Source organism: Thermobia domestica, chromosome 12 (genome assembly GCF_964235325.1).
Source record: "Thermobia domestica chromosome 12, izTheDome1.hap1.1, whole genome shotgun sequence".
NCBI classification, from domain to species: domain Eukaryota; kingdom Metazoa; phylum Arthropoda; class Insecta; order Zygentoma; family Lepismatidae; genus Thermobia; species Thermobia domestica.
In genome coordinates this window covers 173,652,667-173,680,047 of record NC_137465.1, presented here as the reverse complement: position 1 = coordinate 173,680,047, position 27,381 = coordinate 173,652,667, and the positions used below count along the sequence as shown (strand labels likewise).

The window sequence follows — 27,381 nt, the reverse complement described above, 5'->3', positions numbered from 1 at the left end:
ATTTTAGGGCTCCTGCAAAACTGTGTTTTCACTCAGTCAATTTGTGGTCAATTCTGTTGAACTAACGGCACTTTCGGCTCATTCGACTGTGTAAGCAGATTTTCGACTGAATCACCTGCTGGTTATTAAACCAAATAACATAGTAAAAGATGACGGTAAAATTATATTCCAAATAGTACAATATGTTTAAGGGACTTCCACAGGATCAGTAATAGAACGAGTCATGGATCACTGGGTCACCTTGATCACAATTTATACTTACGAGACGTTCTACAGGATCAGTGATGGAATGAGTCATGGAACACCCAGTCACCTGGGTCACGACTTATATTCTCGGGACGTCCTAGAGGATCAGTAATGGAATGAGTCATGAGACAGTGGGTCACCTCGGTCACAATTTATGCATACAGGACGTCCTATAGGATCAGTGATGGAATTGATGGAATTAATCATGGGTCACCAAGTCAACTGGGTCTCGACTTACGTTCACGGGACATTCTACAGGACCAGTGATAGAGTGAGTCATGGGTTACAGGGTCACCTGGGTCACGACTTATGTCCACGGGACGTCCTACAGGATCAGTGATGGAATAACTTATGGGTTACCGGGTCATTGGGTCACAGGGTCACGACTTATTTCTATTGGCTGTCCTACAGGATCAGTGATGGAATGAGTCATGCGTCTCCGGATCACTTAAGTCACAAGTTACTTCCACAGGACGTCCTACAGGATCAGTGATGGAATGATTCATAGGTCACCTTGTCACCTGGGTCACGAGTTTACTCCGTTCATACCAGACTAGGTCTCTCTTTTCAGACCCGGAAAGAACCAGCAACCTGGACGCAGGCAAAATAGCATCACTGCAGCGTTATTGCAGAATGTTATAGTTGATCAATGATGTTGAACATTGATGTGTTTGATTCCTTGAGTGACATTTTTTTAATCATGGTACTTAGTCTACGATCAAATATAAGACTCTGTTTATTCGTCTTTCCATACTAAAAATATCTTCCAGTGCAAGCGGATATATATACAAAAGCGGCTATCTGTACTTCACCATCATGTTCACTAGCAAAAATAGAATGTCCCGTGGGCATTTCGACATCCAGGTAATGATGTCTCTTAAACGTCTCGGCAAGGGCGCCCATCAAGGGAGGCAAGGTGGGGTACTTGCCCCCCCTAGAAGAAATTGTACTTCAGAATATCGAAAACCCAATAGAATTTTTACATTAGTTACAGCAAAATTTGAAACTATATTTGAAACGTCGCTTGTACTTGCCCCCCTTGGAAACTACAACATGGGCGCCCTTGCGTCTTGGTGCTATGGGGAAATAATAACGATTGATATCTGTTGACTTTAGTATCAATCATGTTCCTTGTCTAATGCAAGTAGCATTGTTGCCAATGATTCTCTGTAAAATGTTTGTTGCGATATAATATCAACTTTTTAACATTACTTTGTTATAAATCAACTAATAAAATTATATTATGACATTATATTTGTCAATGTTTCATTGTAATTATCAGTTGACAGAATTAAACGATTTTATTTCAGTTTAACGTTCCACAATTATGCTCTGACGTTAAGGGAGACGGTAATGATGAGAGGGATGATAGTATAGAAATGAAGAAAGTGGTAGAAATTGGAAGAACACTAAGAAATCTTACACCATGGTGTTTGTCCGCAACAAACCTTATTTGGTAGGAGGTGTGATCAAACCAGGAACCCCAAACACTAGAGGTAACTGTCTTATCACTGACCCGCTGCCACCCTATTAAATCAAATGAAATAGTAACAAAACAAACTATTTGATATCTTGTGTTTACTGTGTAGAGTTTCGAGGTTATTAAGTGTATTAAGTATATAAATACGTTTTATTACAAGAACAGTTTTTCCATTTCAGTATGAATTAGCATTTCCTTTTTTTTTTAGTGTAGCAGGAGCATCAGTGCAAACGATGTTGGAGGCACTCCTGAGGCCGTTATCTGATCGAAGGTCCTTTGTAGAGGTGTCAGTGCTTGTAAAGGATATAAGTAACTGATCTCCTACACCATCTGTTCTCTTACAGTGACTGCGGAAGACGGTGCGGTGCACTAACAAAGAATCAAGAACATCGTTGTGTTACAGAACTACGCAACACACTCCACTGCATTACATAGAGACAGAATTCATTCACCCATATAATCAAAAAGAACGGAAAAGAAAATCGAATGAGGGGGAACGGTGCTTCAGTGGTAGAACTCTTACCTCTAGTGCGTGCGACTTCTGGTTCGATTCCCAGTCAAGTCAATTTCTGGTGGACACTATCGTGTCTGTGGGTTTTATCGGGGTACTCCCGTTTCCTCCCTCACTCTCATTCCATCAATTCTTCCATCATCATTCACTTGCCTTAATCATTCATTTCTCTCAGCCTAAAGGGCATGAGAAACTGAAAGATTTCTTTTGAAAGAAAATTATTTTTTTTTTAATTAAAAGATCCAACATATTTCAGTCAAAATTTTTCTTGTAGGCTTTATATCTGGAGACCTACATATAATGTAGTCAAACCCAAACTATCACTTAACTCAATATGATGTCTTTATTCTGTTAATATATATATATATATATATATATATATATATATATAGGGGTCATTCAAAAAATTTGTGGCTCCTGATTCAGTTTTGGATCAGAAGATCAATTATCTTTCAATCAAAAATTTTCTTGTAGGCCTTATATAATATCTGGAGAACTACATACAGTGTAGTCAAACCCAAACTATCACTTAACTCAGTATGATGTGCTTATCCCGTAAAAGATACGAAAACTCGATTTAAGGTCCGTTTAAAAATTGAGTGGTCTCTGATCCAATCTAAAAACTAATTATTGGCCAAGATCTCAATCTTTTGATGCCTTTTTTTTATCATTCATAAAATTCTTGTTTCAGTTTATGGAAATACTAACAAATGTCATTGCAATAGTGTAAGCACGAACAATCTGATTAGTATTACAATGATTACTATTACAACAACTATTGTCAAGAATTGCACTGATTGGTCACTGATTATTTTAATTCAAGCTTTACATTCACTATGTAGGCCTATGTCACTCTTAAGTGTGTGTGTATCTGTGTTAAGACTATGCTTATTGTTAGATGAAGACGAATACTAAATCACATATATAATCTTCTGCTTAACAACTGTACCTTTTTCCAGGAGCGGATTCAGTTGGGCGATCGAGACGATCGCCCTCCCAGAAGAGGAAACTTTCTTATTTTATATATAAATAAAATCCATCCAAGAGTTTGGAGCTCTAAGTAGCAGTATTACAACCACCGTCTCCCCATAGAAATCCGTCCTGGATCCGCCCCTGCCTTTTTCTACATTTACAGTTCATAAATAGTTAAATAGTAGCTAGACCTATGCTCCAGCAGAGCATGTAAAATTATTTTTTTGCTTAATTTAGTGTTAAATTCTGTTAGTTATTAGGTATATTATTGGCAACAGATAACACAACAGACTTTTTTCTTTACCTCCACAAACATTTGTTTTCTTCGATTTTTCCAAAAACGCCTCATGAGAATTTACCTTAATGTACTTAATTTTCTTTGGTTTGCTGTAAGCTATCGATCGACGTATGTCTCACCTTTGGACGATATTGTATTTAAGAGGGACGTGGTAGAGGATATGGTGGCAGGAAAGAGAGGGAGGGGAAGGAGAAATACGTTACAAGTAGTAGATATTTTCGTTCGGAAACGTAATACCATAAAATTATCAATATTTAATTATAAGAACACAATAAGGAATTACAGGTTTAATCGACAAGGTTTAGTTCCATTATTACACACACACTGATCCAGGCAATATGAATGTAAGCAATCAAGACACTATGCCTGATATTACACAATTGCTATGTAACTGGATCAGTTCAGTGGTATTAGAACAAATAATAACTTATATTCTAAACCATGTTCATTAGTCTACATTGTAACACTCATAATCCATATGTGATTTGTAAGATAATTTCCTTCCATCGTAACTAATTAATAGAAGATACTTCTGCATTAAGAATAAAAACAAACTAACCATACTTCAATTTTTCATATACACAATCCGAATTTTCTTCTTCTTCCTGTATAGTATAAACTTAAATAGCACTTTCCATCCTTTCAACTAATCATTTCCCTACGAAGACTAAAATGGACGATATCAAAACAGAAAAATCGTACGTGAAGACGGAGAGATGATCGGAAGATCTTAGAGCATGAAACTTTCTCAGTTGCTGCAAGTGATCTACCAATAATGACAGAATACTTATGATGATGATGATGATATTTAAGCTAAAGAGTTAATGATAATTCTGGGCTATATATGTCTTTAATCATAGTATGTGAACTATCATCTTTGATGGTATCATTATGAAAGATTTAACGAGAGTTTATTTTAGTATCAGTTTCATTTCAACTGGCGAAGCTATTGTACACTACTTATATAGATCTAAATTTTTAGGTTTACAAAAAAATAAAAGTGTTTCTCGATTTTCTTGAACACCACGTATGAGAATTTATTCATTCAATTTAGGTCGATGAGATTCTATAGATTGGTACATGTCTCATCTTTTGTAGATTGGATATTTTTTTCGTTAAATTCTAATTTCACATATACCATAGAACTGCAACTTAAGAACGATCTCAAGCCAGCAAATTTTAATTTCACGTATACGTTAGAACTACAATTTAAATTCTAATTTCATGTGTATTACAGAACTGCAATTTAAATTCTAATTTCAAGTATACTTTAGAACTGCAATTTAAATTCTAATTTCATGTATAGCATAGAACTCCAATTTAAATTTTAAGTTCACGTTTACCATAGAACTCCAATTTAAATTTTAATTTCAAGCATACCATAGAACTGCAATTTAAATTATAAATTTACATATACCATAGAACTGCAATTTAAGAACGATCTCATACCAGCAAATTTAACTACTGCAATACCTCGACTATCGTGTGTAATTTGTTACCGAATTTCGAATTATCGCGCCCACTATAGGTATATCTATTTACAATCATAATTACATTTGGTTGGAGTCTCCTATCTCCAGATAGCACTCTTGTAGCAGATTTTATGATTACATTTAACTAATTTCACATAGTGTTTAGCTAGTTAAAAAGCATACTTTAGCTATTAACAATAAATTTCTCAAAATCTGCGTTCACAGTTGTCAATTTTTAGCTATTTGTACTGTACTTGGCGGTAATTGAATACCTTTGCCAAACAAAACTTCTGTAGAATTAATAATAAAAATAAAATATAATATTATTTGCTATTTTGAAATATTCTGGTTCATTTAATACTTATATTGCCACAAAATAGGACTAATCTATTTTAGGTATCTTATTTATCATTCTCGCTTACTTGCACGACCTGATAATTTCAACACGTAATTACTTTCGGAATGAGAATTTTGATTTATATTTGACATGGACGGTGAACTTTTAGTTTTGCTAGAACTGTTGAGCTACCGATATGTGTCTAACGTTACCACAAACATTGGAAACGAAGAAAAGAAATGAAGGTATTTGTAGAACTTCATCAAATGGCGCAACAAGAGCGTAATATAAATATTTTAAATATCGGGTACAAATGAAATATTTTTTTTGAAAGTACTAGGAAAAATATTATATTATAGTATGCTGAACCTGTAAGATAAAATTACGTTTTGCTTGATTGACTGTTATATTCTGTTAGCTATAAATTTGCATTATGTACTACTTACATAATAAAGGTTAATGTTGCTTTTATAATGTTCTTTCATTGTTTTACTTAAAGTGTTTAATAGACCTATATAATTAATAGATTTGTAAAATGCTAGACAATTACATACCATTTTACTCGCATTATTTATCCTAAATTGCGGATATGAATATTGTGATATTTTTCGAAACAATAATAACCAGTATAATTGTGGTATCCCTCAATGGAATTAGAGTGGTGTGTATATTTTTATATATGCATAAGTGTGTTTGTTTAGTGTGTCTGTTTTTTGGAATATTTTACAACTGTTGTATAGTTCTTTATTTCTCGCCATGGGCGCCCGAAGAAAATTTTCTAGAGGGCATCTCCCTTGTTGTTATATTATGTTCGGTATTTTTTTATTTGTATTAAGAAAATCTTAAGAAGTTTAAGTTGTTTTCCTGAGCCAGAGGGGGCCCAGGTTCCACCCTGCCCCCACCTTCAGGAGTCCATATTTCTCACACTTGGTCAAATGATAATATAAATTCAATTATTTCTGAAAAACATTTAAGTTTACTGTGAACAGTTTAAAATGTGCACAGGCCCGCAACCAGCAACAGAGGTTTGGGGGAGACATGGATATGTTAGGGGGGCCAAGTCATTAAAAATTCCCTTGCACATATCTAAATTGTGTCTTTTGTGTTGAGGTCTGGAGGGACCACGAAAAGTTTAGAGCGGCTCTAGTTGCGGGCCTGAATGTGCATATATTTCAATATGTTTAGATAAACAATTGACGACTACTCATTATCATGTTCAAAACTAAATATTTTACAATTTATAGTCAATTCAATTTAGCTTATTATTATTCAATGACTCGTTAATAGTTCAGGCAGTACGACATTTTGTTCGTGCCAATGCTTAACATAATGTAGGATCAAAGAAATGATATAATTACAATTCAGAGTTAATTTTCAAGAGGTGGATGAACATTTTCATGCAAATGGCGGCCGTCAATACATCAAATATCATAGAAAGACAATATAATAACACATGAAACAATTACAGTATACATATAGTAATTTTGAGATTAATAAACTTTCATTACTGGCGCCATGGAAATATTAAATTTTACTTATATATTTTAAAACAATTTCAACTTAAGACTGGGGACCACGGTGACTCAGTGGTAGAGCGTTCACTTCTGGTGTATGGAGTCCTTGGTTCGATCCCAGTTCGCACGAAGTGAACTTTGTGGTGGACAATCGCTGTGTGCGTGGGTTTTCTTGGGGTTCTCCCGTTTCCTTCCACTTTCTTCATCCATCATTTCATTCATTTCTCACCATCATAGTCTCCTTTAGCCTAGCCGGCATAACCGTGTTACATAACACTTAAAGATTTCATTTCATTTCGTTTTTCAACATAAGACATTAAATATATATATACATTTGTATTTAATTTATATTTTTAGCACAGAGGAACTTCATGTCTGGTGCATATATATATATTTAACACAAATAAAGATGATTGTGGAAGAATGAATGAATCCCTTTATATTCTTTCTAATTGTATTTTTTTTAAAAATATATACGCTGCATATGGACTAGCTATTAAGTGCAGAGCCATCCTAATACATAGGCCCGATCCAAATCTGCTCAGGTGCCCCACAAGCTAAATTACATATATTACGTGTAAAAATTTAGTCGCAGGGGTTCCAACATATTAGTTTGTCCACAATGCTGCCAAGACTGCACTGACTGAGTTATTGTAATTTATTGGTACTTGTTCTCTTCGTGGACGGAGACAGAGGCGGATCCAGAACGGACTTCTTGGGGGGAAGCGGTGGGTTGTAATACTGCTACTTAGAGCTACTTTTAAGAATTCCAAACTCTGGGATAAGTTTTATTTAGATATAAAATAAGAAAGTTTCCTCTTCTGGGGGTGATCGCCCCGAGGCCCGGTTGCTCTGTTTATTTAAAAGATGTGAATGAACTAGTGTTACCAACGATATTCGTCAATTTTCTCGTCTCGTTCCTAGCCTCGTCTCGAATTTTAGTATTGTATACTTGTTGTCTCTTGAACAACCCTATTTAAGTGTTTAGCGCTCGTTTCTATACAGATTAAGAATTAAAAGTGACATTGGTCCTTTTGGTTGCAACATAAAACTAAACCAAAGAGCAAAAACAGTATCTATAACTTTATATGTATGTGTCAGAGGAAGGGGGTATAATCAGGGGATTAAAGTTAGGAATTGGATTTCTGGGCTTTCGACATCTATGGCCATATGAACCCATTACATTATGAGGGATGACGTCCCTCGGTGATCGCACTACCCGAGGAATTTGGGAAGGAGAAAGGAATGTGGAAAAAAGGAAACGGCCTGGAATTATTATTTCAGGTACTATCCCAGTATTTGCCTGGTGTGAACGAGAAAAAAAACAGGAAAATCCTCACTCAGGATGGCTGGCATGAAAAAGCTGTTACACATTTTCGATCGAGTGTTCCCATCGGGAATCAAACCCAGGACAGCTCACACGGGGTATAATCAGTCTGTTATACATTGTACTATATACTGAGTTTTCGAGTTTTGGGAAACAAGGGTAACTCATCGCTATGCAGTGATTTCAGTCAGTAAAATATGCATAAAATTCTGTCTACCTCGTAAAACTTCACATTTGCGAGTTTGTTTTTACATTCTATGTAAGGAGATTGAGAACATTTATTAAGACTGGTATTACCAAGAAGACATTTATAGTCTCGTCTTGACGAGAAGTGCATTTTCAACTTCGAGACGAGACGCGAAACACGATTGTTCTAGTTTCGAAAACGAGAAGAGAAATTCTTTCGAGTTTCGCGGTCAACACTAATCCACCCGAAGTCTTAGATCTCCTACACTGTTTCTCAGTGTTACATCATTCATAGTATAAAAACTATAAATTGATATATTGATTGTACGAACACAATGAAGGGCAATTATCAACGTTTAAAGATAAGCAAGTCATTACATAATACACTCCAATCAGGAGCGTACCCGAAATTTTTGTTGGGAGGGGTCTAAAGTTTTGTGTGTGAGGGATTCAATACTAGATCCTCCAAGAAACTATGTCTATGTATAATAGTATTGAACAGGTGTTGTTCTATACATGAAGACACAATAAGTAGTGCCAGAAAACATCACTTATATTTTCAAAAAAAAAAAAAAATACAATTTGATATTTTTTATAAGAAAAGATAAAGTACAGACAGTACACCATTAATTTCATTGCTAAATAAGTACGGTTTTCTTAAGATATTGTATAAATCTATGTAAAGTTACAAAGTTTTGGGGAAAGGGTTCGGACCCGGTGGCCCCCTGCGTGGGTGAGCCTCTGATTCTAATAATAAATACGATTTATTGTTGTTACATAATATCCTCCGTGGACTTCTCGTGACGTCGAAATGATCTCTCTGAATGAAATTAAGGGGGAAAACAGGGCATGGAATTTTGTTAATATAAATTTACAAGAGTAATCAAGAGGAGAAAACTACCCGATAATCGAGATGAGACAACAAAGAATTCTCAGAGCATCGAGACGAAATGAGACGAAATGAGACGAGATTTACAAAACGAGATGAGAAAACCTTATATCTCGTTTTGTGGACAACAGTAGTCTAATTAAGACAGACCCCCTCACTCATCTCTGTGGAATACATCATACTAACAGAAGCAAAACGATGCTTCAAATATCAGTTTCGTTCTTATATGATTCTCAGTAGGTAAATGTTGTTGTTATTAGTTGAAATTTAGCAGCCTTTTTTAGCAAAGAGCCTATGTGAGACATGGAGACGTGATGCTACAATTTAAAGTGCAATCAACCATGTAGCTATAGAACACTGAAACAGGAGAAGAAGAAGAGTGGGCGAGATTACTTTTTGTGGAGCTAATGTGAGTTCACATAGGCCTAACATTTACATGTCTGTAATAAATTCATTAAAAATTAACAATTAATCAGTTAAAAGTTTTGCTAAATTTCAATTTAATCAAATAAATTGTGCAGCAATTAATACTTTACTGATAATCGTTAAAAATTCGTAACGATTAAAAAATAATCGTAATGTGAAATGGATATTCTGCAAGAAGTTTTTAATGGATAATTCTAAAAAAACAGTGTTCCTCATAGAACTAGTATATGCACAAAAGATTATCATTACTTCTGTTGATTGTATGACTTTTGTATTTTTTTTATTACTTAGGCCTATCAGTTACGTTTGAAAACAATATATTTTCATATTCGATTAATATTCTCAGGTACACTCATGTCCAAAATGATTGTCGCATATCTATAGCTGTTTTCTTGTAAGAATGTAATTAAATAATGATGTTGCAGGGCACTTTTAATACTGATACTATGTGTATAATCGAGAAATGTATATTTGTGGTAAATTTCATAGGAAAAAAAATATAAATACGAAAATTAGAATGAGTAAAACAAAATGTTGCTAAATGGAGAAGAAAGTTTATTTTCGTTTTATTGTCCTTATTTACTTCTCTTTTGATATGCAATTTGCCACATACATGTCTTTGCCGATTATACATATTATTAACATTATAAAAAATGCCAAGCGAATTTGTTATCAAATTATATTCCTACAACAACATATTTATAGACATGCGACAATAATTTTGAACACGAGTGTACATAATTTTATTCGTTGAACTTTACACTAACTTTTACAATCTAGGGCAATTCTCATTGCAGAATTGTGAAAATTGTTAATTTTTAAGTTAATTGAAATTTCAACCTTTAGTTTTTTCAACATTAATTTGTAATTTAATAATATTTTCTTTACCATAATTTTTAATTTTAATGTTCAATTAAAATGTTCATTATTTTTTCCAATTATGTATTCATACATGATACCAACATACAATTAAAACTTTCAGAGAAGTTCATTCCCCCTGGCCACCTGCAAGCTACGGACCTAAGTGGGATCTGAACAACGGCGGATGCTCTCCTAACGGGAATCGAACCTAGGACAATACACTAAAGGTGTGCCTGCTAGTCGAGGTAGACGAATCCTGGAACTGTACCTGGTTTAAACCCTGGTCTTCTTTATTTTAATGTAAAATGGTTTCTTCATATTTGGATTTGCTTCAATAAATACAAACAAGATAAGTCAACGTATTTTGCAGCATGAGTCATTCCACACAAGGTGTACGTTACAGAGAATACAAAGTGGAAAAAGACCCTCCTCCTTATTGTTTTGATCCCATCAGAAAATTATCCAATGAAAACACATCTTCCTCAACAGTTTCTGAACCCTTATTGGCCAACAACTGCTCAATGAGGGCGTGTCAATGTTTGCGATAACTCCCTGCTCCCTTCTCTTCAATCATCTGACTCCCTTCTCGTTCTGTGGGAAGCAAAGAAGAAAAGGAGAAAGAGAGAGAGAGAGAGAGAGAAAATCTCGTCATCTTCTAGTTGTTGATTCGTGTGGCCATCTCAATTTTCGTCCCGAGGTTCCACATTTCCCTACGACCAACTCTAACAACAACAGCAGCGCCAAAAGTGGAGGCACTTGAAAGCTAAAGAGAGGAGCGAAGAGTCAGGGACTTCTTTGCCACTTCTTCACCACTTGACCAGCCTTTGTCACAAATTGATCTTTCAGGTCATCTTGCACTCTCTTTACCACGATTGCAATCAAGTGGAAGCGTATACTTCGCTGAGTGCCACCACTTGGACTTTCCCATTGGAAGTGACAGTAATTTGTTTTCTTCCCGTCAGTCATTTTTTTCCCTCCTTATTTAATGTTGGTGTTGATTTATTATTTTTTAAATTTTTTTTCTTTATTTTGCGTTCTTCTTTTATTTCTGCGAAGAAGAATTTGAAATTAAATATTTTATTATTTAATGAACAGAAGTTATATTAGTGACAAGTGCTTATTGTGTTTGACTGTGACGTATTGTTTATCTTTTCAATATTGCATTTAACAGCATTTTATATTTCCAATTTTCAAAAGTGCAAGGATACTTCGACAACGCAAACTCAGTGTATTTTGTGGAAATTTGAACAGTACAAAGATATTTAGATAACGCAAACTTTGTCTTTCTTACTTTGTGAAACTTTGAACAGTGCATATTATACTGAGTACGGGAATTTTGTGTTTACTTTGTTTTCTACATTCAATGAAACTTTGAACAGTACAAAGATATTTAGATAACGCAAACTTTGTCTTTCTTACTTTGTGAAACTTTGAACAGTGCATATTATACTGAGTACGGGAATTTTGTGTTTACTTTGTTTTCTACATTCAATGAAACTTTGAGCAGTACACATATATTTAGATAACGCAAATTTTGTCTTTGTTACTTTGTGAAACTTTGAACAGTGCATATTATACTGAGTACGGGAATTTTGTGTTTACTTTGTTTTCTACATTCAATGAAACTTTGAGCAGTACACAGATAATGCAAACTTTGTGACTCTTTGAACAGCACAAAGGACTTTAGCTAACGCATCTTCGTATTAGTTTTCTGCATTATGAATAGTGCAAAAGATATTTCGGTAACGTAATAACGATTCTGTTTCATGTTTTTTGTGAGACAAATATCTTTTTAAGTAACGTTTTGCTTCTGCTTCATTTGAGGTGAAATTGTGTGGTTATTTGAATTTGTGGAGGACATTCAAACAACATTCGACCATTCGCAATAATAAAACAATAAGTATTTTTTTCTCTTACAGTAATCCGTAACATATTTAACCATTTCAACGTACATTATTTGCATTAATTTTATTTGACAGATTAACAAATTACTACCTTATGGGTTTTTGAGCAATTGAATAAACTTCTAAGTTCCGAATAAGTGTTTTCCAACAGTTATATTATTCTTTTTATTTATTTATTTTACAAGATGGGTATAATGACTTTAGACCCTGAGTGCTAATTGAAGCTAACGTCTTGATTATGCACTATAGTAGTTTCCTTTTCTTGCTAATTACGAATTTTCAAAATACAATGTTGTGTTGTGCTAGTGATAAAATAGTGTTCAAGTGATATCTTTTTGAAACCGGAACTTCGTATACATTTCTATCCACCAAACATTGCTGGATAATAACAAATATTTATTTTTGTATTTTTCACGCTAACTTTGGAATATGAATTTTGGTTGTAGCTTACGAAGTTTCATATTTGTAAGAAAGCAGCGTTAACAGCGATAAGATTATTCATAATTTTATATGATTTTTAAGCATTAAGAATATAAGCTGAGAATCCAATCTACAAAAATGTTATCAAGTCATAACGGATATTCAGCGTTAGCCACGCCGTTTTCTGTGAAAGACATTCTAAATTTGGCGGAACAAGGTCCCTTGGACCCTCATGCATTTTTCCTCGAAGATGGTTCTATGGTATTGGAGAACTCTGGAAGTGATCCGTTAGCTGGTATGACAGAACATGACCTTTATATGAACCACAAAGAATATATCTCGCTCAGTGACCTGTGTACATCTGCTTATCAACAGTGCCAAGTGTCAACAACTACAGTTTCTCAACAACCTACTACTGTGCCACCGGTTCAACCCTCGGCGCTACCGCCGTTGACTTCCCCACACGTCCAACAACTAAGTCATCTTTGTCCGCCGTTTCCAGAAGAAGCAGGGAACTTCGGCAGTCAAGGTCCTACGGCAGATATGTCAAATAACAGTAAGTTATTTAAAATATACATTTAATAAAAACAAATCTATTGTTAAAACTCTAATTGATAGTTAAAAAGTGCACTAAAAATTTCATGACATAATATGTCAAATGACGTTTAGTATGACAGAACATTTCAAATCGTGAAATGAAAATGATTTACCTCTAGCATTGGGGGAAGTTCACACTAGATTTTTTATTTTATTTTATTTGCAATTATCATGATAATAACGTACAGTGCAACAAAGTCAATATTTGAGAAATACAAGAAGTATTTGTGTTAGAAAACGTTGTGATGTTTAGATATACAACAGCTGATTTTGACTACCTGTAATACATTATAAAATTTACAGCTTATTGCGATTATCTGCAAAATATAAAACGCAGTGGCACAATGACGAACAGTGTTGCCACAGTATTTTGTTTTAAAGTTATAATTTAATTGTAAACAAAGAATACGTTCAGAAATAGAGAAATAAATTAATAACAAGCTATAAATATTAAAGTAAGGACCAATGCTTATATTAATATTAACAGTTATCCTTATTTTATCGTAATATTATAATCACGATATAGCAGTCTATTTGCCAGTACTTAATTGTAACTTTATAGAAATATTTTAACAGTGTAGACCGCCAGTCAAACTACGCTATATTGCGATAGTATACTTAGGTTAAAATCTTTTGTTAGTGAGTAACTAATAATCTTACTTCTTTCAACGTAGTCAGCAAGAGGGCCTCAAAGTATTATTTTTTCCCCTATTTTTCTGAAAGTTAAATGCTTTCAGGCACATGGAACCTCACTTTCAATTAAAAGTAGTATGTGCGTGAAGAGTAGATGTATCACCTTCAGAAAAGAGATAAACAACAATAGATACGATCTGTTATAGTTGACACTGTATTTTGCTACATTATACAGTACATAAATACAAATATAAATGTCTTTCTGAAAAATAAAAACGGTCAATTATTATTTTTTGCTACTACGAACGAAACTTTTTTTTTTATCGCCACACAAGATCATTTTTTTTTATTTTCTCGAAAACTACTCATGTGAATGTTATTCTGTCAGCACAATGTGATCTATCCAATGATTGTGTGTCTTACATTTGGACAATATTTTAGTTAAACGAAAAATAAAATTTAAGACTAATTGACAGTTTCAGAATATATATTTTTATTAATCATGATATGTACTGTGTCATCTTATTCATTTCATAATGAAAAGCTTAATGACTTTATATTTCATGTTAATAAGTGGCACGTTTATGTTTACAAATAAAATGGTTGAAACAATAATAATATTAAAAAAATCGAAATTGATTTTCTGGGGCATCACAGTATTCCGTGAGGAGTTTTTTTGTCATTTATAAGACGAAGAAAGTATGCTATAAGATTTAAAAAAGGTAACAGCTAATTAAGAATAAGCCATGGGTAATATCAAAGAAAAGCATCTTTAAAAAAATGCAATGTACATGAGCTAAGCTTATCAAAGTTTTTAGTCCATAAGCGAATATGGGGATGGCTAACTTGATTTTTGGAAGGGCTTAAAGAATGTCCCTATACCTATAAAATTGTTTGATATCAACAGTACTTCGGAGCTGCGTACACTAGAAAATCCATATATATTTTGATATTGTTCATCCCGAATTCAATTATTTTTCCAAATTGTAAAAAGAATGTAAATCGACGGAAACTTTGGTCGAAGGCAGGGTTTCTCAACCTGGGGGTCGCGAAGTTAAGCGGAAGAGATAAATATAATTAGACTCTAATACCCGGAAATATTTTTAAATATTATTTTGAATTTTATTCTCATAGGCATATTTTTATTTCTTTACATACTATTAAGAACAAAGAAAAAGGGTCTACTAAACATTTTCAAAAGATGCAGAGTGTTTAAACATCAATTTTAACGGAAGACGTACGATATGAAACTAATGAGAACTGCATATTAAAATACCAGAAAAACACAAATGCAACAACACCTGCATATGGAAATACAATTAAAATTGAAAGCTAATGAGATATCTGAGCATGGTGTGATTTTACTAGTGCGGCAATGTCTGTTTTTAATCTTCGTAACTCACATTATCAAGTAATTTGAAATATTCAATAACTTTTTTAACAACTGTCCAAGTTTTTTAAAACCAAAATTAGAAATCACTTTATTTTTTTTATCATATGACCCAAAATTAAGGGAGTTATGAAGTTTTAACATTTTCAAACGGAATCCATCTTGAAACAGTATGACGTATCGGACTCAATATTTGTAGCTAACATGAATGAACTAACCAAAATTGGTTTTAATCCATTTCCTTTTAGGAAAGTTACTGTATCCACTATAAACAAAAGACGGATTCTATTCTTAGAGAAATAGTTGGATATCGTGAGATCTCCGCAATAAGTATATTAAAAATTCCACACAAGCTTATCACAAACCTAAAATTCTAAAGGGGTCGCTGGCAAGAGTAGGAATGCGCACAATACAAGATTTTTGGCTTTCTCGTCTCGAAAATGTGCTGTAAAATACGATTGTAGTCGTTACGTGAAATACATTACGTCTGAACCACGAGTATAGGTCTATATATGATTTTTTAGTGGGTATAGAATTAAATTTTGTAGCTTGCATATTAACAAAATGTTCTTAGCGTTTGTGTTGGAATATTAAAGCTAATAAGCAGCACTCAGAAACGTCCAGGCCAGGTCGCCATGGCAACCGGAAGTATGAGCCTAGCACCTTTCTCAATTACGGTCACAACATGTAAATCAACGTAGCATCAAATAACATTCGTATTATTACGTGTGGTTTTCAGAACTGGCAACTAGGTTAGAAGAAAAGTTTCTGAACATTGATGATAACTATACCTGAATTGTAAATGCAGGCTCCGAAATACATGTGGAAGTTGGTTAAATGTTCAGTAAACTAACTTGAATAAGACCATTGTAAAAGTTATATAAATACGCTTATATAACTTGGAACACATTGAAATAATCTATATATAGATTACTATGTTGTATCATATCTAAGACAGAAAAAAATGTTAAAGATTGTGAAAAATGTCACAGAAATCATTTGTTCAAGTTCTTCCATTTTTCGTATTGAAAATGTGGTAACTCTACATGAAGATCGACTGGTCATGTATAACTTCATTCGAAGATTGATACAATATATGTTGCTGTAGACCTACGAGATTCCTTGTCTATGTGAATATGTTTGCAAAATGTATCGCCTTTGTAGTGTAAGAGTAGCAGTAGCGTAGAACAGATTCAAAGCGTCGATTTCTTGGGTTCTCGGTCAGTTTGCCAGTCTTTTCATCTTTTGTAGCTTCTCCAAATGCCATGCTATTGCTGAATGATCAACACTTAGTTTCTCTGTAACCTCTCATATCGTTTCGCGCAGGTCTGCTTTGGGGATCAGTTTCAATTTACAACGATATTGTATATCTATGCATTATTTTCATGTGAATAACTTCCATTTTTCTTGTAGCTATTGTGGGCAAAGGTGTTTAATAGTACACAATCTGTTGTTAAGAAGAAGAAGAAAAATATATATAATATGTTTATATATATATATATATATATATATATATATATAAAATTAATGGGTAAACGTAGGAGCAGTAATTACGAATAACTGTTTGTTTCGAGTTGCTATGACAACTGAAAATAAATTAATGGAGATTTTGAAAAATAAAAAGGTAATTGTGATGTGTAGGTGATGATTTTAATTTCATGTTTGTGCAATAACTAGTTCTTAGTGGTGACTAATATCTAGTATTCGAACTGTGGGCTATAAATGTAATGAAAGAAGTCAGTAAAAGGAAGTAAAACGTTACATAAGAAGAAATTCGTTGCAAATTCGTAGTCTCCAACAACCGAACCATGTTACTGATATTTCTTATCCTCCAAGTGTAAGTCACCACGACAGAATTTTAGGAATCAATTTTCCGTCGTATTTATAGGCTATGTTCGCTTAGAGTACCTTAATCTAACTCTCACTTTCACTAATCTTTTGAATTGTTTGGGCTCTCTGCGACCAAATTTAAATAGTTACGCCGAAGTAGATTTGGGCAAAAATTGTGTTTTGGCTTCCTATTCTCTGCTACATCAAATAGACGAATGCACAGATATTTTTCCTATGACTAGGGACTTGAACTTTTCGTTTTAAGTTATCCTTTCAATTGCATTGTAGGAAGCACTCATTCTCCATATAGGAGACTTAGCGAGGATATTTGTTCTTGCCTTTCTGTAGTAAAATGTACTGCTATTTCCTACGCGGGTTTTACCTGATGGGACATGCAATTGGACCTTCGGAGTAAGACTGGGACAGTCAATTTTACCATGTAGTAATTTGTATAAAAATAAAAGATCCGTATGTTCTCTCCGTTGTTTCAACGTGTTAATATTGAAGTTTTGTATTATTTCTGAATACGACTCATATTTTGGATACATACCAGTTTTTCTATAAGCAAGTAATATCAAAAAATTTTAATTGTATTCTTTCAATCATATCTATGTGTTTTTGTGCTTTTGGTGACCAAGACAGAGTCGCATATTCTAACTGCGATCTCACAAAACAAAAATAGTTTCATTAACGTAGCATCATTTTGAAACTCCTTACCTATTCTCATAACAAAGCCAAGATTTCTGTATGAATTATTAACAATTGTTTCAATATGATGAGTAAAACTTAATTTCGGATCAAATAGCACTCGTAGATCTTTAATTAAAGTAGGTGTCTCTAAAATAGTTCCTTCAATAGAATAGTCATATTTAATGGTGTTTTCTTTGCGGGTAAAAGAAAGAGTTTTGCATTTATTTGTGTTCAACTCTTACGAATCTTTCTAAAAACACTCAAAGAGCATTTTTTTTTTTTTTTTGCTGTATTTGAATCGCGAAATAACGCGACTTTGGGCAATTCGTGAGAATAACACCAAATTTTAACAAATACATGAATAAAATTGCAAACTATCATTATTCTGCTAAAAATGTAGTGCACCAAGAGCTGGATAACTTCTAACATACAGCTACGATATTACTGCAGAAATTGGATAGTCTTATGATGGAAACAGATTCTTGTAAATAAATGTTTCAGCTATTGCATAATAAAATTGCAAAATCATTGAATAGCAGAAATGCTGGATCGATTGAAAAATGTAAAGAAGATAAGGAGGATCCAGCCTAAAGAGCTAATGACTATCTTTCTTTAAAATTCCTTGTAAAGAGAGTTCTTGTGAGAACAAAATCATATGAACCTTGTTGAAAATCTGTACGCACTTAAAATTATACACTAAGAGTTTACTGCTTATGCTATCAAGCAAGCTTACCCTCGAATGTAGACTCTGGAAAATTTTTCTCGGAGTAGAACACTGTAGTGACAGAGAGAAAGTAAAATCTATCAGAACAAAATGTGGAAGCACCATCAATTTTGTCCTTCGAGAATCGGGAACAGAAAAGAAATTGCATGTTCAGTATGAAATTAAGTATACAAAAATGTGTTCATCTGAAGCAAATAATTTATTATTATTATTATTATTATTATTATTATTATTATTATTATTATTATTATTATTATTATTATTATTATTATTAGTTGTAGTAGTAGTAGTAGTATTGACATGTTTAGAGACCTTTAAATAAATTTTTCAAATGCTATAAATAACATTTTGAAGTTACTTTTTGGGGGAATGTACAGTTTGCAATCAATACTATTACATATTTCACATTTTTTTTTAAAAAAAGTGTTTAAGCTCTTATCAAATGAAATAGAGAATTTAGTTGTTATTATCAATCGTTATTTGAATATCGGTTTTTTTTTTTTTTTTTTTTTTTTAGAGAAGTCAAAACGGTAAGCACTTTGACGTTATTCAGCGAAGTATTTTATAATGCAATTGATTATTTTTTTCAACTTTATTCAATTTACTAACTGTTAGCAACCTGCCGTTGCCGAACTTTAATTCAGAACCTGGATAAAAAGATAAGGAGAATAATTTCCTTAAAATATTGTATTCTCATAACCATTTCAATACCCATGTATTTATCCTCAGCTGTTATGTAAACCCTCATAACAAAGTTTTAATGTTGTTACTTGTATACAGCCAAGCTGTTCTTATTAGAAACAACCACAAACGTCTATAAATTTTGAATCCTTTGCTAACAGCGCGTAAGCCAAAAATTGGAAACCAACGGATAGGCCTATTTACGCGATTAGATTTGGCGGCTATTGGTGACATCTCCTGTGTGAAAAACTGATGGCAAATACGCATTATTATTATTATTATTATTATTATTATTATTATTATTATTATTATTATTATTATTATTATTATTATTATTATTATTATTATTATTATTATTATTATTATCTAATATAAATCAAATAAAGAGTTTGTTTATGTGTTTGTCTGTCTGTGTGCGTCCTGGGGACCAGGCGAGTGCACCGAGAGTTATCAAATTTTGGTCAGGGATACCTTGGCCCAGGCCCCAGATCAAGACGAAGCCCTTTTTTCAAATTTCGAACCAAGGGGTTTCAGGGGGGCGTTTACCGGAACCGGGTTGGGAACCATACAAATTGACCGAGAGTTACGAAATTTTAGTCACGAATACCTTGGTCCAGGCTCCAGATCAGAGTTAAACGTTTTTGTTAAAATTCGAACCATTGGGGTCTCAGGGGGGCGTTTACCGATACATGTAAAAGTAGTAGAAAATGACCGATATTAGTGTCGAATTCATAGTTTTCGCGGTCGCTGAAATCAATGGTGGAACTCCGATCGCATTAACTTCCAAATTCACGATATACGGCTCCGGGCCGGGGGTCACCGGAGTAGGGGGGATAAGATACCGAGGCAATCCAATAGTGCAATATAAAAGCAAACCAAACTGACCGATATTGGTGTCAAATCCATAGTTTTCGCGGTCGCTGAAATCAATGATGACACTTCGATTAGCGATGACTTGCAAATTTAGTTACAATTGTATGCGGACCGGGAGTCAGCGGGGGGGGGGGGGAGATACCGAGATATGGAAAAAATAGCCCAAAATGACCGATATTAGTATCAAATCCATAGTTTTCGTAGTCGCTGAGATCAATGGTAATACTCCTACAGTCGTTGACTTCCAAATACAGCCCCCGTCCGAAGCATGGGTATATTCCACTAGTTATTTATAAAGCTAACTGTAAGGGTCCGTTGTTTCTTAATCTTAATTCAGAGCCTAGAAGGAATGTTTCAACAACCATTTATTATTCAGATACTTAAACGTAATGTTGGTTGCGTAGCGGGGGCAGTCATTCTTACAAAACAGCCAAAAGTGTGGATAAATTTTAAACCTAGGTAAAAATTAACCTGAACCGAAAATCGTTAAAAAAAAAAAAAAAAAAGATTCGTAGATGATTAGATCTGGAAAAATCTATTCTGTATCTGTGTTAGAGGTCTGCACGGGCCGGAATTTTTTGCCCGGGCCCGGCCCGGCCCGTGAGTTTATGATGTGAGGTCCAACCCGAGTCCGAAATATGTTTTAGCATTTAGGCCCGAGCCCAACCGAGCTCGTGTGATAATCAAACAAGCCTGAAATAAGTCCGAATTACAGAAACTTAATTAACACAAAATTGTACTTGCAGATGTACTTTAAAAGTTTTTCAGAAAGAATGGTCCAATAAATATCGTTGTTTACTAGATTTACAAAGTAGGCACGAAAAGGTTCGAGAAAGATGGTTGTATATTTAAAAATTACGGCCCAAGCCTGGCCTGGCCCGAAGTCCTATATGCTTTGTAGGTCCGAGTCCGGGCCACGGGCCAGATTGGGCTTAAGCCCGCTCGCCGAGCCAGTGCACACTTCTAATCTGTGTACCAAATTAGGTAGCTTTGAGTCGCTTTCTTTTCTATGCGAAAAGCTGGTAAAGACAGACAAACACACATATACACATCATCATCATCATCGTATATTATTATTATTATTATTATTTATTTCGTTAGTTCAGAGTGTTCACTTCAAATTATGTATCTCTGATATTATTTGAATTGTGATTTTCTTCGTATTAGCATACATGAACTTGTTTTCTTACATGAACTTGTACGTTTCTGATATGTCAATAGATAAACAAAAATAATTTTACTTCACCTATCATCATGACCTTATGTTACGTAAACAGCACTTCATTCTCTCATCGCATTCTTATGTAGCCCCTATTAGGCCCTATTAGTGACAATAAATCAATAATACTTGCTTACCACACTTAAATTAATATCACTGGCCCAAGAGAAGGCGTTACCTCCTGGCTCGCCCATCTATTCATCGTAATAAAGCTGCATTAAAAAAAATACTTTCGCTTCGAAGCAAATTATGTAATTTGTTCAGTTTAAGAATAAGCAGGAGTTTATACAGCTTGTTTGAACTATGAGCTTTGGTTTAACTTGAACTATAAATTCTTTTCATTTTGTTTCTTGGGTCCATGATTTTTTTTTTAAATCTCACAATAGTTAAATGTTTGAATACAGCTGTCCCGCTAGAAGCTTCATGCCGATATTAAAGTTGTAATTTATTATATTATTCGGGTCTAATTGAACATTTTATACCGGAATAAATACATGGCCCACGAGACTAAATATTTCTCGTCTCGTCTCAGAAACGAGGCACGAGTCGAGACGAGATGTATCTTCTTAAATTCGAGAAGAGACAAGAAATTTCACGCGTGAGTAGCACTAGCAGTGGGGCATTTAGGGGGTGGCTTCCGGGCTTAAGCCCCCCCCCGAAATCTTACTTAGTATAGTAAAGTAAATGAAATATCTTGCAGAATTTTCACATTTCCAGGTAAAGCCCCCCCCGAAAGTTAGCAAAGCCCCTCCCGAAACAAAATCGTAAATACGCCACTGAACACTCGTTCACCCAAATCTTATGCTGCAAACACTGTTTCAGTGTTTCGCGATTCATAGGATAAAAACTATAAATAGATTTAGTGATTGTATGAACACAAAAGGTACATTTATTTAAGATATGCAAGTCAATACACAGTATTCTCCAATAATAAATATGGCTTAAATGTTATATCACATCTATCGTTGACATCTTCTATCGCAGAAGGATTCTGATAATTTCTAAATGAAATTAAGGAAAAATTCGAGGCGTAAATTTTGTAGGCATTGGCGGATCTAGCCCGGAGCCGGGGGACCTAAGCCCCAGTGTTTTGAGTGACAAAAATAATTAAAGCTATTATTTATATATTTTTGATAGTTTATAGTATATTCATGCTGGGTTCTGGTTGACCCCCCAGATTTTACCTCTAGAGTCGCCTCTGTTTGTAGTTCCCTATAGCCTTATTCAAATCCTCAAAACTAAGTCTATATGCTTGAACAAGTTTGTATTGTTCGGTTGCAGACCTAAGTTTAAGCAATGCTATAACAAAGTTGCTAGTTCCTCGGTTGCAAGTTTACTTCAGACTTGCCAATAATATGTAATATAAAGCTAACCTGTAAATTTCTTTAAATTGACACATCTGTCAAGCTTGATTTAAAATTTGCCCTTAAAAAAGCTATACACACAGAGAATATCTAAAGCTAAGTCTAACGCGCACACGTTTTAGCACAGGGTTCTGTCTTAGTCCTGGTCTAACCGTACGTAGATTTATACGCCAAGGCTATCTAGACCAAAGGTGTCCAAATTCATGAGGTCGGCGCTCACGAGTTCGGAACCCACGCTCACTCCACCTCAACCTCATGAGGTTGAGTGAGCGTGAGATCAGACTGGTTATGTGAGCGTGAGGTCCAGTGAGCGTGAGGTCAGACTGGTGGTGTGAGCGTGAGGTCGAGTGAGCATGAGGTGGAAATGAGTTTGTGAGCGTGAGGTTGAGTGAGGTTAGGTCAAAGTGGTCACCTCTGATCTGGACACGAAGCATGTCTTCAAATTTACACTTGCCAAAACCATATATAGAGAAAAATCTGTAAGGTTAGGTCTGTCAAGGGAAATTAAGTGCAAATTTAGACTTACTGTAGGCATGCTTGCTTACTTGATTGTTTATGTTACTTCTTATACTACTGTGATGATAAAAAGATTGTACACTCTCAAATACAATCTGTGCCTGTATGATATAACTTAGCACACAGGATACCGCTCGTCTTCTGACTTCCTTAATTACACTTCTATCAAGAATATGATTAGCAATTAAAAAACCCTAAAAAGAATCACTTCTACAAATAGAAATTCAATCCATTCACATTGCTTTCATTTTATTAACTCTACCGTCAATTCATAATTATATTCACACATGAATCTTGCCAGTCGTAGTATATGTATTACATTACAAAACCATAATTACCTTAAATATTGTAAACATCCATCTAACATTCTGGAGAATCGGAATCCTACATTATGTGCATCAATTTCCATCACAGGCTAATCTACCTGACAGCAAGATATGTACACAATTAACCAACAAAGTTTTACCAACCCCAAGACGCGGCGAAAAGAAATTTGAGACGAGACAAGAAGAGCTTTTTTTTTTTTTTTTTTTTTTTTTTTTTTTTTTTTAAGAATCGAGACGAAACTTTTAGAAAATTTACACGACGACATTAGAAAGCCTTATTTATCGTCTCGCTTCGTCTTGTGTCAATATGCTCCATGAAACTTCGAGCGGTTCAGCTCCAATTACGTATACTCTATATATAAAGTTCACATTTTTTTTGGGGTGGGGGCCGCGGTGGCTCAGTGGTAGAGATTTCACCTCTAGTGCTTGGGGTCCCGGGTTCGACCCCAGCCCCCGTCAAGTGAACTTTGTGGTGGACAAACACCGTGTGCGTGGGTTTTCTCGGGGTTCTCCCGTTTCCTCCCACTTTCTTCATTCCACCATTTCATTCATTACTCATCATCACCGTCTCCTTTAGCCTAACCGGCATAATCGTGGGACGTAAAACTCAAAGATTTCATTTCATTTCATTTTCACATTTTTTTCTCTTTCTTATCAATGAAAAAAAATGGTTCTATCTATCTGTTATCGTTTTCGCTTTAAGCATATCAACATTTAAAACCGGAAGTTGTAGGGGATTACTATTACTAGTCGTTTTAGAAGAGAGTTGAGAATAAAGGTGAAATGTATTCTTGGGACATTTAATCGTATACATTAAACCACGGCTCGCTATTTATTAGTCTACCGATTTTTGCCCTATAGTGATCAGAGATAAAAGCTGGAAACGGTTTGATTTCTACTACTTCCGGTTTAAATATTACTTCCATTAAAGAACACGATTCCTAACTTTCGAGGGCCGCGGTGGCTCAGTAATAGCCTTCCTCGCTAGTCTACACTGAAAAAAAATTTTGTAATTAAATTGCCAAACATCAATGTAAAATCATTTACCCCTTATTTTGTAAGTTGATATATACTTTTCCTTAGATTAAATTACAAAATTTGCTGGGTTATTTTACAAATTTACAGTAAATTTATAAGAAAGTATGACATTTATATTGATAAAAATGTAATTTTACACCATTTCATATTAGTAGTTTTACTTTATAGGTGTAAATTGATTTACATAGAGGATTGGCAAACAGATTGCCACCGCTTTTTGTAAATTTACCTATGAATTTTTTTACAATGTAGTGGCTAGTACGTGCGCCTTTGGTGTACAGAGTTCCTGGTTCCATTCCCGGTGGGAGAGCTTTTGTGATTTTAACTGTTCTCTATGTTTCTGTGCTCGTGTTCCTGTCGTTCTGGGTGATTGGAAAAGTCAGTTAAACGAGTAAAGCAAGTAAAGTTAGTAATAAGTAGTTAAAGTAAGTTACTGAGACACGTTCGGTGAGTCAGTTAACTTACAAAAAAGTGGTAGAGCGTTCACCTCTTGTGCGTGGGTCCTTGGTTCAAACCCTCCTCCCGCCAAGGGAACTTTGTGGTGGACAAACACCGTGTGCGTGGGTTTTCTCGAGGTTCTCCTATTTCCTTCTACTTTCTTCATTCCACCATTTCATTCACTTCCCATCATCACCGTCTCCTTTAGCCTAGCCGGCATAAACGTGGGACGTTAAACTCAAAGATTTAATTTTTTCCTAACTTTCGACTCTACATTTTGGCCATAATTCATGCTGATTCATCAATACATTCTTGATCTTTTTCTTCCGGATGTAATGAACAGACAAAATAAATAAATACATAAAGAAGTAGTTGGTAAACAAAACTCTGTAACTATTATTATTATTTTATAAAAGTAGGGTCATCTAAGTAAGTCCGAAGAAGAAATTAGTAGTATCAAAGCGTTCAAATTCCTGTTCATTTCAAGAAAAATTAGGAATGCGCACGAGACAAGATTTGTGGCTGTCTCGTCTCGAAAATGTGCTATAAAAGTGATGTCTCGACTCGAAAAATGTATATGTTTCTATTGGAAGAGCTGTGTCTCGACCCGAATTTTGTCAGGAAAATCCTGTCTCGACTCGTCTCGTGCCATCCCTAAGAAAAATAACGAAATACTTCTTATAAATCAATGTGCTGAAAACTGAAGATATCGTTGGTATTCAACGCCATTAATTTAATTTCCAGAGGACTTATTTCTCTCTAAGAACTGTCTTCCAACTCATTACTATTATTAGTTTAATGTTTCACGATTAAGTTAAGGGAACGGTAATGATAATAAACGAAACAGTGGAATGGAGAAAGTGGGGAGAAAAGGGAGAACTTCGAGGAAAATGGTATTTGTCCACCACAAATCATACTTCGCAAGAACCGGAATTAAAGTAGGAACCCTGTGCTCCAGAATTGAGCACTTTATCACTTCCAATTTATTAATTCGTTTAGAAGTTACTTACGAAAGGACGTGGAGACTGAGAGTTTCCATTTTAGCTGGTAATCCTTTATTGAACCTGTTAATTCTTTGAAGGAAAAGAAATGCAAATAATATTTATTTATTTATTTATTAAAGAAATCTTTAAATACAATCGGTGGAACTATTTTACGGAACATTGGACACTGTGAATGAAACTTCGAAAGCAAGTCCATTAGAATAGAACTTAGAGTCTCTATTAGAATTAGACTCTATTAGAATTGAAATAGTTCAAAATAAATTTCTGCAGTTTCTGGTATACAAGAGAACAGGCATCTTCCCCAGATATTAAAATAGTACTTCTCTGAATGAAAATTTTAACGCAGTGTCTCTCAATCACAGAAGACTGTTAAATGACATGATATTTTTGTATAAAATATTAAATAACAAATTAAATAGTAAGGATTTGGTCTCTGCTTTTCATCTCAGAGCACCCAATAGTAACATACGTGTGGGCAATAGAAATTTATTTCATTGTAAGAAATCTCGAACAAATACAATAAAACAGTCACCAACGTGGAGAGTAGGTGCAGTGTACAACAAACTGGGTAAATGTAAACATGTTCTGAATATCCACGGTATGAGTCAGGGTAGATTTCACAAATATATAATATTACAGCAATTCTCTGTAACTCTATGAACATTGTAATTGGGTAGAATTACCTGTTGTGTTCTTCTTAAATAAACAAATAAATAAGTCATCTAAGAATAACACCACAGGATTCTAGAGCCATGGTGGGTAAGGCCCTTACCTACTGGGGATGAACGAAACTTGTTTCCATAAAAGCTGGAATCGGTTTTTTAAAATCGGTTTTCTCCAAAAGCCAGTTCGGTTTTTCACCGAAACCATTTCCCGTTTTCCTCCAAAGATGTTTGGATTTTTACTGAAAGTAGTTAACAGTGGCTTATTTTGTGGGCTACCGGCTGTAGCTCTAGAATATTACAAAATAAAGTTATTATATACTAATATAAACTAATTTATATTGAAAATTTTATACTTCAGTATCTTCTTTCAATAACACAAGTTTCTGAGAACTTTACGTATTTAGAAACATTCACTAGTTTCTTTGCACACAGTCTCCGTTGCTTTCTTAAGAGATCTTCGATATGGCAACGAAGCAGAAACCATTTCTGTAGTTACTGGAGTAAGAATCTTGCACTTATCAGCGCATTTCCTTTCGTTCCAACCCCACTC

At 34.4% G+C, this 27,381-nt stretch overlaps 1 protein-coding gene across 1 annotated transcript in view; it reads left to right on the top strand.

The window, feature by feature from the left end:
- Positions 1-11,143: 11,143 nt before the first annotated feature.
- LOC145666838 (homeobox protein Nkx-2.5-like) overlaps positions 11,144-27,381 on the top strand; it is a 42,721-nt gene continuing 26,483 nt past the window's right edge. The window contains exon 1 of the mRNA XM_081734414.1: positions 11,144-13,399. Coding sequence (XP_081590540.1) covers positions 12,982-13,399 — 418 coding nt within the window. The 5' untranslated portion in view covers positions 11,144-12,981. The remainder of the gene's footprint in view (positions 13,400-27,381) is intronic.